This window comes from Antechinus flavipes, chromosome 1 (genome assembly GCF_016432865.1).
Source record: "Antechinus flavipes isolate AdamAnt ecotype Samford, QLD, Australia chromosome 1, AdamAnt_v2, whole genome shotgun sequence".
Taxonomy (NCBI): Eukaryota; Metazoa; Chordata; class Mammalia; order Dasyuromorphia; family Dasyuridae; genus Antechinus; species Antechinus flavipes.
In genome coordinates, this window is record NC_067398.1 from 52,705,702 (window position 1) to 52,724,097 (window position 18,396).

Genomic DNA, 18,396 nt, shown 5'->3' on the forward strand with positions numbered 1-18,396 from the left:
AAGTCACCGAAGCTAGTAACCTGAGGGTCATCTTCAACTCTATTTTCCTACCCTGAATAGCCAATCAGTTACCAAGTGCTGCTTTATAATTTCTTTTGTCCATGCTCCCTCTGGCCACCATTGTGGTACAGGCCCTCATCATCTTACAACTGGACCACAGCAATAACTGGCTGGTTGGTCACCCTTAAGTCTCTTTCCACTTGATTTGGCTTAAATGGGTCATTCAAAAGTGGCTAGTCTGGCCACGGCACCCTCCTATTCAATCAGTTCCCTGTGGCCTTCAGAATCAAATATAAAATACTGTATCTGACTTACAAATATCTTACAAAAATCTGCTCCTTTCCTAACTTTCCAATTTCTTTATACTTCCACCCCATGATCCAGTGATATTGGATTGCTTGTTAATTTCTTTAAAAACACTCCCATCTCTGATCCTGGGTATTTTCACTGCCTGTCCTCAATGGCTAGAACAATCTTTCTCCTTATTCCCACTTTTTAGTTTCCCTAGCTTCCTTCACGTTTCAGTTAAAGTTCCATCTTCTGGGATAAGCCTTTCTCAATTGCACATCAGATAATCTAAATCAGATTGCCTATTGTCTCAGGAAGGATGAGAGGAAGGAGACAAAGAAGGATAAAGTTTGGAACTCAAAACTCTAAAAAAATGTTAAAAAAAATTTAACATGTTGTAATGGGCCAGAACTCTGAAACAAGGATTCTTACAAGGTGTTAAATCAGTGGAATTGATAATATAATGGTTATCTAGTTTGGCATGGTTATTAATAGTTCTCTAGTTCAGTACATGTACTTAATATAGTTCTACAAGACTGACACCTACGATGATGTAATTATAATAGAGTATATAAGAAGCCAACAAGAACAGAGAGAAGGACATTCCATCTTTGGCCAGGCTCCTGGTGGCTTTCCTCCCTCCTGCACTTTGGGAGAGACTGGTTCAGACTCAGAGAAAGACTCAGACAGACTCGAGAGGGCTGGGAGACAAAGCCAGACAAGACAGAAGCCTGGAGGCTGGAGCACAAGCCCTCGGATTGAGACAGACTTCAAGACAGAGACCATGGTGGTGGTCCTTCTGCCTCCCCCACAGAAACCAAGACACATTCCGGAGGACTTCAAGAAAGCTGGCCTGGGCCCCCCGGGGAAGAAAACTAAATTGTGAAGGAGATAATAAAGAATTTGGACTTTATCCCTGGCTATTCTTGTGTTGATTACTCTGTGAAATGAAGGCTGGTCCAGAGATCTCCAGAAAAACCAACCAGAACACTAAAATGTGTAATTGGAGAAAAAGAAAATATTAAATTAATAACATAATATTAAAATTATTTAAAATAAAGTACATTATAAATGTAAAAAAAGGAAAGAAAAAGCCTTTTTCAGTCCCCCTTGGAGCTAGTGCCTTCTGTTATTTCCATTTTCTCTTGTACATGGCTCATTTAAAAATAATTAATTTCTCCATTAGACAGGTCCTTAAGGGAAGGTAGTATTTTTTGCCTTTCTTTGTACACTGTATAGAACTTAGCACAGTGCCTGGTGCTTCATAAGGACTGCTAGCTGACTATCTGATGTTAGTTGATGATATTCAGTACCTTGATCCATGTTTAGGCTGCCAAAAAAAAAAAAAAAAAAAGACTGGAAAGCACAAGGTTGCTGAGAATAGAAGGGTATGTGGTTTATTTGGAAAGAACCTCATGTCCCATTTATTTCCTTAGCTCAGAGGAGGTTGCTTTTATAATAAGTTTATAAGTTGTAGATAGGAAGCTATCCCACTCACAAAAGTAGACTCACAATCAATTTCAGGGGCCTGGAGTACTGGCTGGCAACAGAAAAGATTTGGGAGGAGCAGTTTAATATTCCTCTTTGGAGCAGATCTCTTTCCATTGTAATTTCGGCCCATTTTCTCTTGTTGGGTCCTTTAAAAAATAACAGATGTTCTGTGTCTTCACAAATAACTATATAAAACCATCAGGGAATTAATTATATTACTGCCAAGTCTTCTCTTCTACAAATTGAACACCATAAACTCCTTTTCACCTCTATTGACTCGTCGTCTTCCCATTCTTTTAGTCATATTTATTGGTTAGATCCTCTCCAGATTCTACACAGGAGAATAAATTAAGTAGAGGCAATGGGATACAGTGGATAAAACAGAGCTGGGTTCGGAGGCTAGCAGATGGGGCTTTGAATCCCTTCAGTGACAGTTACTGATTGTGTGACCTAAGGCAAGTCACAACCTCTAAATGCTCAGACAACCCCTTAGGATTTCTCCATTAAATCACATAGACCTATGATCTGCATTGGTGGGGAAAGTTCCGAACAATAAAATGATGCTTTGTGAACCACATTCTTCCACATTTTGTGAATGATGTCCTACATACTTGTCTAAGTAGAAGACTTTTTCTTCTTTTTCAAGGGAATACAAGACAGTACAACTGTAGTTCTTTAAATGCTTCTGATGGCAGATGCCACGTGTTCATTGTCTGGAACTCCATTAAATCTGTCTTAATGGAATCCATGAGACTGTTTTCTACTAAGGGTGTTTGGTCCAGAATGAATGAAAGATGTGTACTAGTAAGATTATAACATGCAATTGTATGGGCAGTCCAAATTGAATTGGTCCATAAGTATGTTGATCTTGCACAGGTGTAATTATTGATGGGACACTGAGTTGGGACCTGAATTGAATAAGAAGGGGTTGGACTAGATCACATCTGGATAACTGAACAGCCCTTCCAATGATGCTAATTCCATAAATTTGTTTATTTCAAATTATTTTGCTGCTCCTAATTTTTTAACACTGATATTTTTCAAACTCCATGGGTAGTTGTCCACACCTGTGGGGGCCTCCATTTTCTCCCCTCCCACCTTCTGACATCTGGCTTCTAACCTCATCACGGAGCTAATGTTCTTTTTAGTTACCAATGACTCAATCACCAAACGCTGTGACTAGTTCTCATTCTTTGTAGGCCTTTGGGCAAAGCTGGTGCCGCTGATCACCCCTACAACCTGGCTTTTTGTGGTACTGCTCCATCTTGGCTTGCCCGTCCACCTCTCTGATCACTCCTTCTCAGTCATTTCTGCTGGAGACTTGATGTTTTGGCTCAGGGATTTCTGGCTCGAAGACTGTGCTGTCCTGATTGGGGAATGCTGCATGTGGTTCACTTTCTCTAGGAAGGCTCCCACCAGGCTTCCTCTCCTTCCTGACTATCTTCCCCATATAGGACTGCCTTGCTTCTCTCTGTGAACTCTTTACAGTGCCATTCCTCCTCCACCACCCTTTCCAGATGTGGAACCATAATCAACTAAGTACAACCATCGCTAACATTTCAAAATTCTCCTCTAGACACTACTTCTCCATCTGTGTAGTTTCTATTAGAATGTAAGCTCCTTGAGGGTAAAGACCCCTTTATTTTTGTATTCATATCCTCAGTGCTTGTCCCACAATAAGCATCCTGTAAATATGAATTCATTCATTCTTTCATTTATTAATTCACATATTCCTCATTTACAAGGAGGAATTATTTACTCATGTAGCTTCACCTTTTTCAATCATACCCATTCCTAATGGCATTTTGCTCCTCTTATGAACACATATTTGATAATATGTTGCAACCAACTTGGACCCACCATCAATCAGCAGCATTTAAGCTGAGTTTGAAGAAAACTAAGAAGCGAAGGAATGTATTCCAGGCATACCTAATGGGGGAGATAATCCAATTCTCCTTGGGTAGACGGCTCCCAGAAATATATATTCGGCCCTAATCGCTCTTCTGAATTCAGGTCTTACATCGTCAATTATCTTTGGACGTTTCTGAACTGCAGACCTTTTAGGCATCTCTAAACAACCCATTATCCTTTCCTTAAAACTCACAACTCTTTCAAATCTTCGTTTCTTTGGAGAGCATTTTTTGTAGTAAAATATGGGGAAAGGAGAGGTTACTGCCAGCAGTAGTACAGAATAGTGGATGAAAAATCTACGTAAGAATTGAGCAATGAGACACATGTTCTCCTTGAATTTGATTCTTATTCCAAGAAGCTTTATGTTTTCACAACAAAGTAGCTGTAGCAGCTGATTTAGCCTCTCCTGCCCCTGCCTCCCCGCCTTTTTAAATTAAAGTTTTTTATTTTTCAAAATAGTGGACAATTTTTCAACATTAGCCCTTGCAATCCTCCTCCCCTTAAAACAAACAAACAAAAAACTTTGCTGAGGAAGATTATTCCCTATATTATACATTGTATAGGAAGAAGTCAAAACTTTTACAAGAGATTTATAGGATGCTTAAAGTTTACAAAAGTGCCTTACATATTCAGTTTAATCCTCTTCACAACTCTGGAGACAGGGGCTATAACAATACCTATTTTATAACTGAGGAAATTGAGGCTGCAAGGTCAAGTGATTTGCCTAGGAACACAAGCAGTAGCTATCTTGAGGCCAGTTCTGTACACAGGTTTTCCTGATTCAAGGTTCAGTGCTTGACCTGGGTTTCTTGGAGTGAAAGTTAGCATTCTATTAGACTAGATCTATTAGATTATTATAAATAATCTATTAGATCAGATCTATTACCCACCTTCATTCAGCATGGCCAGGGCTGAGTTTTCCATTCTGAAGTTTCTAAAGTTTCTCATGCTTCCTGTTCTTTATCAGGTTGGGGATGTTATTGGGGGGAAATAAAAACAAGAAATTTAAATGCAACTATCAGTGGGATAGAGTTTATCCTCAGTGAAACCTCAAATCAGTTCCTCTTTCAAAATGTCAAATAAGAAGAGTAACACATCTTCCTGAAATTTCCAATAGATATAATGATTTGAATTAATCTAATATTACTTCTATGAATTTAGGGATATAACTAAGAGCAGCCTGATGTGGTACAGCTGGGAGGGACTGAATTGTTTTTTGTTTTTTGTTTTTTAAAGGAAAGAAAAGAAAAGGATAAATATGCAGTTTTCACTTCCCAACGTTTTACTAGCATCTTTTTTTTTCAGTGATCTTTGGCAATTGAAAGTACAACAAAAAAAGAGCCAGACAAATTGAAGTCAGACCATCATGTTAATAGTTGAGGTCTTTATTTAAATTTTTATATACAGTAAAAGTGCTGCCAAGAAACCTGCAGCAATCAGACAAAACATAAATGTAAATCTCTCTCAACAATTAGCAGCTTAAGATCTAGCAACTACAGTGTTACGTTCACAAGTGTCATTTCTGAACTTTTCAACCCGTGCAAGTGAGTTTTTATTCTTTTACAAATTGAAAAAACACACTTACAGTCTAGTCAATGCCTACTACGGTACCACCCGGCATACACAACACGCAGACAGACATATTTTAACTCGCTAGAGTCACATTCAGAAATCCGAGTTCCATTAGGTAGAAGGGGCAACCACAGCTCTATCAACCTTGGCTTATTTCATCACAACAATATTTGATTTGGTTATTGAATGCATATTTTTTTCCAAACTGGGAGACAGCTCCTTTTAGGACCCAGTGCAACAACAAACAGAATTCAGCATTTCATCAAACTGTACCCTACAGACACGCAAGACTGGCAACGAAACCGAAACACCGAGAGGATGAGCCCGAGGGAACTGTGTTCAACATCAAGAGATCAGCAAGAAGACTCCTTCAAACTGTCTTCTCGAACTTCGGATTGTCTCAGTTTGGGGCACGGGGTGAGAAGGAACCCTAATCCTCCCGGACGGAGCGTGGCTTACCTCGGCTCCCCAGTTTGAGGTTATGGAACATGCTCAACACCCCACCCTGAGGTCTAATCAGAAAGAAGTGCCTTAGGTTTAAAAGAAACAAAGTGAAATGTCAGGAAATCATCCTACGACCTGAAAGTGGTTCCCGTCCCAGGACACAGCCAGTCACACACACACCAGGGTAGGCACCAACTCATACGAGCAATCCAGGAATGCCCTTCCTTCAAAGAGAACAAACATAGCCTTTACGAGGAAAGGAGCTAGAGTCAAGTTTCCCACAAGATAACAATTGTTAGACCATTAGGATGAGGTGACAGAAGAGATTCCAGGGAAGGGGAACATCTCGGAACCACCTTAGTGCAGGGGAAGTAATCGAGTCAGAAGAAAAGGCAGCAGGATTAGGAACATGGGGAGAAAGTGGGGGGAAATGCTGACATTTGGGAAGGGAAAAGGACCAGGGTTCAAGGGGGACTTAATTGTCTCATCTTAACTAGGATGAGCTTTTCTGCTGGAAAGAGGAAGATGGAGAACTTTCTATCCCTGTCTGGCCTGGGGCTCAGGGCTTAATGACCAGGGCATTTTTGTAAGGACCAAGTTCAGAGTGGAGAAGAGAACAGAGAACAAAGGAGTGAGGCACCGAACACAGACCTGAGGCGAATGGGGGGGAAGCCCCTGGGGTGCACAGGCCGCTCCCCAGAGTTTCCAGTGTGCACTACAGTTAATAGTTTCCACACAACTTTAAGAGACATTCTGGCTTAACGAGTGGCAAAGAGACTGGACTTAAGAAAGATGATGTTTGTAGTGTATATTTCGTATCTTAGAGGTCTCTCTTCCCTGTTTTTAGAAAACGTATTAAAATGGATCATGGAGAAATGCATAACAGTGGAGGAAACTATTTCAGCTACATAAGGGCATTACATTCTACGGCACTCCAGTTTTTTGTTTTTGTTTTTTTAGCAATAGTTAATGTTTTTAGGCAAAACAAGACTTCCAAGTATTCAGAATTCATCTGTAATGCAGTGGGAAACAGGAATGATTTTATTTCAATATAAACTTGGATGGAATACATCTCCTTTTACTCTTTCTTAAAAAAATGAATCCTTGCAGCTTCTCCTAGTTTGGGGAAAGGGAAAGGGAAGAACAAGTTCATGAGGGCAATTCAAGCAGCAGACAAGCTGCCCTTTGGAGATAAGTAGGGGAAGAGCAGGAGTACCTGAGTTTTGTGATTACAGAGGTGATATGCTGAATTTCTTGGAGGAGGCACACAGGGGTTACAGGGTTGGAAGGACTAGCTGGTTAAAGCTAAGCAAGGCCGGGGCAGCCACGGGAACCCTAAACCCTGCCTTCCCAGCAAAAGGGGCAATGATAATCTCGTTCAGGAATAATTTTTTGGAATGAACAAAATAATTAAAGCCTGGCTTCCCATTCCTAGTGCGCGGCATTCTATCTTTTGGTTGCACAGAATTGGAGCCAGGGAGAGAACAGCAGGTACAGTTTGATACTGGGAATGGTGCAGAAACTCTGTGCCCTTTGTGGAGAGTCAGAAGCATGCACTCCAATAGCATGAGGGTGTTAGTTACAGAAAAGAGAGGGGCTGGCTCAATATCTCTCCACATAATAGAATTCATATTCAAAAAGAAAAATCAACACAAACTACAGAACCCAGATTGAGAATAATTCTGTTAGGAAAGCCAGTGAAGGACAGCAGATCACTGACAAAACATTCATACACATGCCTTAGGAACAGCCTTCATCACCTAACATATTTTCTTGTTCTCATTCAAGGGAATCATCTCGTTGCCCCAGGGAGGCAGCCAGAATAAAGCTTTGAAAAGAAGGCTCCCCGGGGCCACAGAGCTGACAGGAGGACAAACAATTTGCCTACCATCAGCTAGAAATGAAGGATCACTTTGGCTTCAGTTGCTGGGGATGCTTTGTTGTATAAATAAAAAGAAAAAACTAAAGTGATTTAGGGCTGACTCTTATTTCTTGATAAAGTCTCCTGCCCCAGTCCAGCTTAGGAACTGAAGTAAATTTTAAGGGAAATACTCCCTATTTCGATAGTGCTGGTTTGAGATTCATAGAGTCACCATCATTCCCCAACTAAATCAACTCCATTGGGGGGGAGGGGGGAAATGATGGAGAGAGGAAAAATGTTTTAATATATTGCAACTCTAAGCATGAGGCAACAGAGGGCGGCATTTGCAAGGTCTCACTTTCCTCAAATTGTTTAGAGACAAGACAGAGCACATTTAATTATCCACACATTTCTTCATTTAAAAACATCACTTCTTTATTTCGAGGAAAAAAAACACCCTCCCAGCCCCTTCCAAAAAAAAAAAAAAACCCAATAATAATAATAATAATAATAATAATAACAATAATAAAAAATCCTATTAGAAACCATAAGGAAGCACTGAGAGTTTGAGTATTACATTCTTCAAGTATGCTGTTCGGATTTTTTTATTTTTTAAATCTGTGACTATACACACATATATATATAAAAAAAAAAACCTTAAAAGTGCGGCCAAGGGCTTTTGCTTAAGATTAAGTATTTAGAGGGCTACTTCAAAATACTGTAGTAGGGACTGTGCAGTTATCCTGTCGGGCGTGACACTGTATCCTTGCAAAAGGGGAAGGGCCCAGATATAAAAATGACCACCCTCTGAGATGCCCGTGAGTGGCTGCCGTGAGCGTGAAAGCAGTGGGGCCGATCCACGTGTTCCTCCATGCGTTCTCCGCGGCTAAGGAAGATCCAGCCTGAATCCGTGACTTCAGACATGGAATGTGCTAGGATTTCTCAGTCAAGGGGAGCCTGGGGAAGGAGGGTCTGGGACATTCCCAGACAAGGCAGGTGGCTAGGCCTAACTGGCTGAAGTGGACTCCTCTTTCTATCGGGTTGTAGTGCAGTAGTTCGAGCCGGAATTTAGAATGCCCATCGCTGTGCTCCGGATTGTGTTGGTTTATGTTAAAGGATCTTTTTAAGGTTTGCATCCCAGGAGAATCATGCTACATAAAAATGATCCAGGATTTTTGCCCAAAAAACTTCTTGGATAAAATCTAAAAAATACTATTGCAATCGCGTCTCTCAGAGAAAAAACGTTATTCTAAATGTAAACAGATTCACTCGACTCTTTCTTGTCGTTTAAAACTTCAGAGTAGTCAGGCTGCTGTCTAAATCTCTGCTGCATGCACGCGCCAGGGTCGGGGAGCAGCTGCCTCCGTGTCATCATCTTGGGGACGAAAAGAAGCGTTCCACGTAGCCAAAGATGGCGTCCCAGTGCTTCCAGAGAAAGGCAATGAAAACCACAAGGAATAAAGTGCTGAACGTCCTGCTGCGAGTCTTCATGAGAGGGACCACGCAGTTGGCCACGGTGGAGACAAAGACCAAGAGGACAGCCATCACAGCCAAAAGGATGTTGATGAACTTGCCCAGGAGGTTGCGGGCGGTGGCGTTCTCCAGTCCTTCCAGCTGCACCACCTGCTGCTGCTGCTGCTGCAATTCCATCTTGGAGATCCGGGTCTGGCACGCTTCCAGCGCCTCCTGTGGGCCAGAACAGGGAACAGGTAAGCCTTCCAAGAGCCCCCCTACTGATGACAGGGCACCCACACTAGCAGAGATTACATCCCATTCAAAGCATGCACGCTGGGGGATGAGGGCTCTCTCAGCAAGTCAAGTAACTCACTGGCCCCTCAAGAAATTGGGCAACCGCCCTGCTGCCCTGCGCTCTGCCCGTCTCAGAGACAGCAACTGGGAAGACCAGCCTGTCACTGAACATGCTCAAACCCCCCTGGGTTCTTCCATTTGGGACATTTGTCTTTCAAAGTGAGACTCGTTCCTTTTAATTCAAGCAAATGACTGACGTGGATTATTCCCACAGGGCACAGATGAGGCTGAGAGCCATCTCTGATGCTGCTGACTTTATAACTTCAGGGTTCCTCCTTCCCATGATCTCTGAAGGCACAGATGGATATTTAGCATTGCTTTGTAGATCTGCACCAAACACAAAAACTAATAATCTAATGGCTCTTCTAATGAGTTTATTTTAATCCCTTCATGTTTCAAGGGTACAGATTCCTTCTGAATGCTTATAGCAGAGATTCTCATCCCACATTTTATCCCAGAATTTCAAATGGGAAACCCAGATACTTTTACCTGGGCACATCATTGCCAACCTTCTGGGAGCTTAGATGACATTCCTGGAAGTTTTATTTGATGGACTGAATGAGGGTGGAATTGCCTCCTATTTTCTTACATTTCTACAAGCTCAAGAGTCTAGCCAGGTAGGTCACAGACTGAAAATGGAGATTTCAAGAAAAATGCATCTTAGGAAGCCTAGAAAAATATAGCACTGGGAGAAATGTTTGGAGTCAGTGGTGTCCCTCTCAAATAGATCCTGTGGGCCTCACATCACAAGTTAACATTATTCAGGTTGTTCTATATTTTGATTTATTTATTTTTAGTTGTTTTCTAATGGCATTTTAATCTGGCTCTGGCTGCACTGGGACTTTTGTGGGTTGTGAGTTTGCTACCAGCAAAGTAAGTTCCTGACTCCCTTGAGCACAGGCCCCTAGGTCATGCAGTGAACAGAGCACTGGACCTGGAATAAGAAAGACCTGGAATGGAATCCAGTACTGTATGTATGCTGGCCTGGACTAGGCACTTAGCTTCTGTCTGCCTCATCTCCTTGTTTGTAAAATGAGGATGATAACAGTACCTACCTTCCAGGGTCATAGTAAGGATTAAATGAAATAAAATTTGAAAGCACTCTGACAACCTTAAAGAGCTAAATAAACGTTGGCTATCATCATCCTCATCAATATCAGTGGCAATTTATTTCATGATTTTTTTTATATCTACAAAGTTGTTACCACTCAGTAACACATTCTGGGGTAAGAAAGGTAGAATGAATGGTGTTTATCCTTGAGTGAGAGGAGCAGTGCAAGGATGACCATTAATCTTCTCCCTGTCCCTCCCGCCTTTATCCAGGGGTGCCTGACAATGTTTCTGCAAAAGATTTTTGTTTGTCAGGTTAAGACAGCTGGCTACCTTATGATCAAGTTCAGTGGTCTCTGTTCATTGTGTAAAATTCAAAGCAAGACAGCTTTTGGATGTGTTAAAAGAGGGAACAGTCCAATATGCTTAGTTGAAGAGAATACACAGAACTAAACCTTTGCTGGGACTTCCCAGTCTGCAGAGATAAACAGGCTTTCCAGTAAATGATGAAAGGAGTTTTTTCTCCAGCAAGAATGATACCCCTTTCGACCTAAGTGATCCTCATTCCACATAGCTACTAGTACCCTTCCTGTTCTGGGTTGTATTTAAGCACCTTGGATTGACCCTGCGCTCATTCTCTCTCTGCTTCTATACAAACATACATGTGGTATCCCTCAGAAGAAGCTCCTCGAGGGTAGTGTTTCCCTTTTGTCTTCGTAGTCCTAGTAGTTGACCAACCCACTGACTGGCCAAGACTTGAGAATTAGGAGTTTTCAGGAAACGGATCAGTCTGAGTTTAAGTGGGCACAGGTCTGAGGGCTCATACTCTGTGTCTCTAAGCCCTGATACGAACCTGTATGTCCCGGGCCCTCTCATAGGACTGATAGGCGATTTTCTCTTCCATGCTGGCCAACTCCTGCTTTAAATTCAAGATCTCATTCTGATGGAGTTCTGTCAGATCATTTAGCTGCTCCTCTAATCGCTCACATCTGAAAAGTGGGAGAGAGAATTCAGAAAATATTATAAATTAGAATTTTTTTTGGTAATTTTCAAATTGCCTTCATAGCATATCTTTGATTCCCACATGGGAACTGAGAAGCAGAAGCTTTCAAAACAAAGATTCTTATTAATGAACAATTTTATCTTGTTTCTAGCCCATTTTTATTGTTGTTGTTGCAATTAGCTATACCAAACTATCCCCATGATCTAGGTAAGAAGAATGCAACACATTTCCCAAATGAGGAAGAAATTCCCAATTATAAAGTCCTACAATGGGCCCAGTTGGAGCATGCTGGCTTCTAACTACCAACATTTGCTTCCCTCCTCAAGTCACAAGTGGATGGAGAATGGCAGCTTTTTCCAAGAAGAGAGAACTGCAGCTGTTATTCTATGCTTGAAATCCTCTGATAGGAGATAAACAATTGGTCTGCATAACTCTACTAAATACAGTCTCAATCTACAGGAAACATCAGGGAGGAAACTGAGAAGAAGTCATAAACTGGGGGTGTGAACAAATTCTATGGAGCAAAGAGACTGGCAACATGCCACCATGTCCCAAAGCCCAGTGTGCCCAGAGCACACTCGAATGAACTTTAGTTTCAAGACCGCCATTTTCAGAATTTTTTTTCCTAACAAAACCATCCAAACTTTGCTGTCAAATTACCAGTGCCAACAAGCCAGAGGCATAAGGCTGACTGTGCTCAGCACTGCCCAGTCACAACATCTTAGGGCCAGCAGCTGCCACAGCCCAACCTATTTTATACAATCCATACACAGTCAAGTTTATGTAAGGAAAAGAAATGAAAAAACAGACACTAGTAAGTTTTATTTTAATAGCACAAACTACTTCTACCTTAATTTGCATTAAAGCACTTGGTTTCTTAAAAGATCTGACTCCATTTCTTTTACCCCACTTGTGAGGATCTGTGTGTAACAAGTGAAGAATAGAAGGTCCAGAGAAGGGAAATGACTGCTCAGATCTGTCAGGGAAAGAGCAGCTGAGCCAGGGCCAGAGTATTCACTTGGCTGTTTTACAAAGGTAAAATCTCCTTGTCTGAATGATCTGCTGCTCTCTAAAGAGCAGAGAACCAAACACTGAAGGGATTCATATCAACAATGCCTGTGCCTTCTTCTAGATAGTCCTTGTTTCCACTCTTCCTCTAACTAAGGATTTCTTAAATTTGGGTCCATACATTTATCTTTTTAACACGTTCATGACTACTTTAATTGGTGTACTTTGTAATACTGTGCATTTTTATTTTATGCATTTAAAATTATGATTCTGAGAAGGGGTGCACAGGCTTCACTATACTGACAAATGGGGTACATAGCTCCCAGAAGAGTTAAGAACCTATTGAAGTGTTTATAGTGTTAATGTTTCCACCACTAATTTCAAGGATAATTTAAAGTCAGTACATGCTTTACACTCAATTTTGTTCTAAATACACAAATATTTAGAATTTATTTTAGTCATTATTTTAAGGTTCTTTATTTTAAAACGTCAACATGAATCTATTTCCCAAAGCTTAATATGCTCAAGCTCAAACTGAAAACTTACTGTTTTAGTTGTGTATTTTAGCAGGGGAGATGGTTAAGTTATAATTTGGTGGGAAGGATTCCTTTTAACTTTACAAAATTAGAAGCAAAACCCCTATCATGGCTCAGAAATCAATACATAATGATCTATTTGCAGTCAGTATCATAGTATACAATGCATACTACCCTTGAAGAAACCACCACTAAAAAGACAAATCCACAATTCTGTGTAGTTACGATTCCTGATGAATGAGAAGCCAGATAACTTCATAGGCTTGAAATTCCTCACCTGATGTATCACCTTCAGGGAAGGGGTTAAAATATCTGAAACCAGATCAGTAAAACAATAGTTTCCCCTTGTAAAGTATCTGTAAGCAGAATAGCTGAGGCAACTGTAGCACAGGCTAGGAAAAACAGGAAGAACTAGTTTCCAGTCAAAAACAAAAACAAAAAATCTATTCCCCCCATACCTCAGGACAAAGGACTGAAAAGCAAATAAGTGATTGTGATCAGACTACCTTCACTATTTCACAAACATTACATCAGGGCACTCAGGTGTATTTTAAATTAGCCTTGAGTTTCTTAGCAACCTTGGGCCAAGTGTTGACCAGGAAAAAGACAACATAAAACAGTGAACAATAATAGACCTAATAGAAGACCTGAGCCTTCTGATAAAAATGATAGATAGACTGGACACACACACACACACACACACACACACACACACCAAAACACCCAAATATAGCACCAGGCCAAATGATGATGAACAAATCCACTAAGAAACTACAATGACCACTGCAAAACTAGACAAAGAATTATTCAGAACCCTTTGAGGTTTCTGTTCCTGTTCCTGTTCTCTAGAGAACAGGAAAGTTTGCTTGACTGAAAATCCAGCACCAATGAAGTCAAACAAGATAGAGCCTATCAACAAGAGCTGAAATAGATAGTTAGGAGATACCTATAGCCCCTATATTTCTGTACAGAAGCAGCAAGAGCACAGGGCTCCTACAAGAAAGTTCTAAAACAATTGGAAACCTACAATGTGGACCTTGGAAGCAAGTAGAAATAGTAGTAACCAATCCCAAATATCTCCTAGTTCTAGGTCCTTAAACATCCTGAAGGATCTTGATGATTTCTTGCTCTGAACATCAAAGCTCCAGGAGGGCCTAAAATCTATTAGCACTCTTAGCAAAGACACATTGTAAAATATGGAAGTTAATGCAGAAACCCAAGGAACTCAGGTTGAGATCAAGCAGGGTCAAATCCCCCAGTGGAGGAAAGAGCCTAGTCCTAGTACAAAGTTCCAGTACTGGGTCCTAGAGCTGGAAAGATGAGTAAACAGAAGAAGGCCCTATCCTCTCCACTATGAAAAATTATTTTAGATCCCAAAATAGCCAAACACGAACACAAGAGAGAATCACTCCATAATATGTGCAAGTAAAAATTCAAACAAAAAAATGGATTTTCCATAAGGAGTATATGAATATTTAGAAGTGAAATGGGAAATAAAAGCTGTGTGAGGAAAAAAATAACTTAGAACAAAAAGTAGTAAACCTCACTCAAGTAATGAATACCTTGAGAACTAGAACAGACCAGAGAGAAATAAGTGACTTCAAGAGACAATAAGAAACATTATAGCAAAATAAAAAGACTGGGGGAAAAAAAAGAAAAAAATATAAGCAGTATCTGCTTTCAAAAACACCTAACTCAGAAAACAGGTCAAGGATAATTCAAGGTTCACTGGATTCTCTGGATATTAGAATGAAAAAAAAAAAAAGCCTAGACATTTTATTTCAAGAAGTCCTAAGTGAAAATGGGGGTAATGTGAAGAAAGAATTTACTGCTTATTTCCTGAAGGGAACTCCAAAGGAAAAGTCCTAGAACACTTCTAGCCAAAATCTGGAGCTTCCATGTTAAAGAAAAAATACTCCAAACAGAAGTAACAGGAACCACAGTCAAGATCACACATAACAAGGTAGCTTCCACTATAAATAAGTGAAGAAATTCAAAATGAAGTATAAACTTGGGGTACAATATTCCAAAAGGCAAAAGATGTAGGATCAATAGGAGGAGGAGAAACAAATATTTCTTCTGAGTCTTAAAGTCTTCAAAGAGCAATGAGGTGATTAAATAAGAAAAACAGAAGACTCAGTTCTGAGGGTTTTAAGAATTGTAAAAAAAATTTTTTTAAAAATTGTAAAAAATTGTAAAAAAAAAAAAAAAGAGGTAAAAGGAACACACTAATGTAGAAGGCAGAAGAAAGTGTAGTGGTAGAAATGACTTTCTTATAATTATATGGATGAGAAAGTGGTATACAAACACAGGGAAAGTTGTGGGAGAACATCTATGGAATTCTCTCTAATCTGTTCTAAGCATATTCATACTTAAACAAATACCAAAAGTATGGTTTATAAAAACATGTGGTACTAAGTGTGGGTGTTTGGAGGAAGGGTGTTAAAGGAGAAGATGATACTGGGAGAGAATAATTATAAGCATAACAAACTTTCTTATCCTGAAGGTGAGATTAAAATGAACAGAAAAGATCTAGAAATTCAGGGAGTGCCTATTAACTAGAGAACGGCATTATATGTAATAGTATTGCAAAAAAAAAAAAAAGGAATACTGCAATATAAGAAACAATTAAAAGAGATGATTTCAGAGAATCTTGGGAACTATAAATTATGTAGAGTGAAGTGAAAAGAACTGGGACCATAATTTGTATGACAATAAAAACATTGTTTAGAAAAACAATTTTTGAGATAATGATAAATATTGAAGGAGATGTGGGAAAACTGGGACACTAATGCAATGCTGGTGGAGGTATGAAATGATCCAACCATTTTGGGGAACAATTTGGAACTATGCCCAAAAGGCTATCTAATTGTACATACCCTTTAATTCAGCAGCGACACTATTGGGTCTATATCCCAAAGAGATCATAAAAGAGAAGAAAGGACCCACATGTACAAAAACATTTGTAGCAGCTCTTTTTGTGGTGCTAAGAAATTGAAAAATGAATAGATGCTCATCAACTGGGGAATGACTAAGTTATGGTATATGAAAGTATTGGAATGCTATTGTTTTATAAAAATGATGAGCAGGTCGATTTTAGAAAGGCCTGGAAAGATTTACATGAATTGAGGTTGAGTAAAACAAGTACAACCACAAATATATTGTACACAATAACAGCAAGAATGTGCAATGTTCAACTATGAAAGGCTTGGTTCTTTTCAGTGGTTCAATGATCCAAGGTGATCCCAATAAACTTTGGATGGAAAATACCATTCATATCAAGAGAGAGACCTATGGATACTGAATATAAATCAATACATATCAGGCTTGCTTTATTTTCCTTCTGTTTTTTTTTCCTTGTGGCATTTCCCCTTTATTCTGATTTTTTTCTCCCAACGTGATTCATATGGAAATATATAAAAAATGAATCTATGTGCAGGAACCAAAAAAAGTAGCTTTACATGTAACTGGGGAAAATAAAAATTAAAAAAGGAAAAAGAAAAACAACTTAAAAGAACTTATGGACTCTGATCAAACAAATGGCTAATCATGTTTCCAGTGTATGTTACCTATCCTCTCTGGAAGATGCTGGATTCAAGTTACAAAAAGAGATGTACATTTTTGAACATAGCTCCTGTATATATGTGTTGACTGACTGTGCTTATTTATTATAGAGGTTTTATATATAAATTTTTTGTTTTGCCTTTACCTAGGAGAAAAGATATTAGCAAGAGTTATGTCAAACAAAAGGGAAAAAAAAGACTTGAAAAAAATTTAAATGCACAAACAACAGAACATATGAAATGATGGGGCTAGGACTAGAAAAATCTCCATGAATCACTTTAAAATGTAAAATGAGGTCAATGATTGGTCTCAACCTTTTTTTACAACCTTAAAAACTAGTGGGGTCTCATTAGGCTATTAAAAATTACTAAGGGCTTCAAAGTATTGCAAGTATTCTAAAATTAAAAGTGCTTCCTAGCTCTGGATTCTACATCCTAGAGGAGAAGTGTAGAGTTGCTGTATTTACTCTTCATGATGGAGAGATAAGACAAAGGTAAATTTACCTGGCTGAAGTAGAAGTCATCCTCCAACTGCTTTGGAATTTAGTGTTAAGGACTGAAAAAGGTGTGTCAAAAGTTGTGGGAGGGGAAGGAAGGCAGATTAATTCTGAAAAACTTAGAGAGTAAGTAATGCAAGAACATGAAGTAAGAAGACAAGCACTGAGAATAGGCAGAAAGGATCAGAAAGTTCAGACTTTATGCCAGGCAATTCAAATGCCCTGAAGCCCCATAGGGAGAAGCTGTGTTTTTAGCATAGTTGAAACTTAGACCTTAGCCCACTGACTTGGACCAGGGTCATACATTGCAAGATTGTGCAATGATCAACTATGACAGACTTGGTTCTTCTCAGCGGTTCAGCGATCCTAGGCAATCCCAATAAAGTTTGGATAAAAAACACAATCTGCATCCAGAAAGAGAACTACGAAGACTGAATGTAAATCAACATATGCTATGTTCACAGTTTTTTTTTTTCTATTTTTTTCTCTCATAGTTTTCCCCTTTTGTTCTGATGTCCCAACATGATTCATAAAAAAATGTAAATTTAAGAAGTTAATATACATATATAACCAGAAAAATAAAACAATAAAAAATAAAAAGAATTAATTCTAGATTCCATTTATTAATGAAGATTGAAAAGAAACTGTATAGTGACCCCATATATAAGCCTAGCCCATAAGGGCATGGCTCAGCCAAAGCCTCTGCCAAGTCTTCCAGAACTGGGTATAACATACAGCAAAGGCAGTGTCTGAGGCTTAAGAAATACCATGAAGGGGATGTTCCCTGGAGGGACACTGCAGGCCTACTCTTTGGTTCTTCTCTGACCAGCCTGGACAGAGCTGAACACTAGTGCTGTTTTCCTTCCATGTAAGTCACCTGCAAAATTCCAGAGGGACTGTAAAAATGGAGTAGCAATAACCATTGTGACATGGGATTGGAGGGAGGCGGTGATGGGATGAAAAAGCTTCAGACTATACTTTTTGACCAAGAATCTACAAAAGTTACTGATGTGCTTGTTTTTAATCAAGGTACATGCTTTTAATGTTATACCGAGAAAAATAAGATATCCTGTACCCAAAGAGATCACAAAAAAGGGAAAAGCACCCACATGTGCAAAAATGTTTGTGGCAGCCCTTTTTGTAGTAGCTAGAAACTGGAATCTGAGTGGATGCCCATCAGTTGAAGGATGGCAGAATAATTTATGGTATATGAATGTAATAGAATATTGCTTTTCTATAAGAAACAATCAGCAGGATGATTTCAGAGAGACCTGGAGAGACTTACATGAACTGACGCTAAGTGAAATGAGCAGAACTAGGAAATGATTATACCTGGCAACAAGATTATGTGATGATCAATTTT

The 18,396-nt window shown here is 39.5% G+C and overlaps 1 protein-coding gene across 10 annotated transcripts in view; it reads right to left on the minus strand.

Moving 5' to 3' along the window:
- Nucleotides 1–5,054: 5,054 nt before the first annotated feature.
- TMCC1 (transmembrane and coiled-coil domain family 1) overlaps nt 5,055–18,396 on the minus strand; it is a 265,689-nt gene continuing 252,347 nt past the window's right edge. For all 10 annotated transcript variants that reach the window (XM_051982845.1, XM_051982869.1, XM_051982826.1 and 7 more), the window contains 2 exons: nt 11,280–11,415; nt 5,055–9,253 (listed from right to left, as the gene is read on the minus strand). In XM_051982845.1, coding sequence (XP_051838805.1) covers nt 8,939–9,253; nt 11,280–11,415 — 451 coding nt within the window. In that variant the 3' untranslated portion in view covers nt 5,055–8,938. The remainder of the gene's footprint in view (nt 9,254–11,279; nt 11,416–18,396) is intronic.